At 50.2% G+C, this 1018-nt stretch overlaps 1 protein-coding gene across 1 annotated transcript in view; it reads right to left on the bottom strand.

The window, feature by feature from the left end:
• LOC108692835 overlaps window positions 1–174 on the bottom strand; it is a 10755-nt gene extending 10581 nt beyond the window's left edge. The window contains exon 1 of the mRNA XM_018201339.1: window positions 11–174. Within this exon, the coding sequence (XP_018056828.1) occupies window positions 11–174 (164 nt within the window). The remainder of the gene's footprint in view (window positions 1–10) is intronic.
• Between the last annotated feature and the right edge of the window lie 844 nt (window positions 175–1018).

Here is a 1018-nt window from a genome sequence, read left to right as displayed (position 1 = left end):
CGGCGGCAACGGCAACGGCGGCGGCGTCGGCGTCGGCGAGAACGACGACAGCAATGACGGCTCCGTCGGCGATGGCGACGGCGACGGCGTCGTCGCATCGCGTTCGCGCTCGTTGCCCAAGGTCGTGAGCGTATCCCCGTGGGTGTGCGTAACCGAGTCTGCTCCCTTGCTCATGCTTCCAGAGCCTCTGACATATTTCGTCGGAACACGTCGGAAGTGCGGCCCCGCGATCACCCAAGCACGCGCGCACTCACGCGCGCACACGACGGAATCGCGTAATCGCACGCGTACGCACGCATGTACGCACGTACGCACACACGTGTCACACACACATATACATATACACACACCCCGCGCGTTCGTTCGCGACAGCTACTGGCCTGGCCCGATGATCGGGCTACACGAACGTTTATCAAGCACGTCAACGCGCCTAAAGACACATAATCGCTGCGCGAACTACGCCCGCCATCTTTGTTGCTATCGAAGTTAAGTCGCGGTTGCGCACGCCGCGAACGCCGCGACAACGGTACGAAAAACAATTGCATTCAGCACTTTCAGAGTTGCGTTCCAAAATTCAACTCTGTCAATTCCGAGTATCATTTTATTTTTGTTGATCACCATGTTAAATAAAGATAAACGATACTCGGAGTTGACAGAGTTAAGTTTTGGAACGCACCTCACAAAGACAATTAATTATAGGGTACGTTTCCATTGAGTGCCTCGCGTGTCAACGCGTCGCTGCAGCGCATCGTCCATCTTGTCACAAACGACGCGAGAAGTTCAAGAATAGCGTCATATCACACTATTGATAACTGAATGCGTCCAAAAATTAACACATGAGCACATAATCTGAGAGTGATATTTCATTTGTGCGTTTTTGTCGCACAACAAATTTTTTAAGCATGTTGATTGACTATGGGATAGAGAGATTCGAAAATCTCTTCGTTCTGTACACGTTTGCCATACGACAAATGAAATAGCACCCTATATAATTAAAGTAAAACATATATACAAACAT

The sequence above is a fragment of the Atta colombica genome, unplaced genomic scaffold (assembly GCF_001594045.1).
Source record: "Atta colombica isolate Treedump-2 unplaced genomic scaffold, Acol1.0 scaffold83, whole genome shotgun sequence".
NCBI classification, from domain to species: Eukaryota; Metazoa; Arthropoda; class Insecta; order Hymenoptera; family Formicidae; genus Atta; species Atta colombica.
This window is presented reverse-complemented; position numbering and strand designations above follow the sequence as displayed.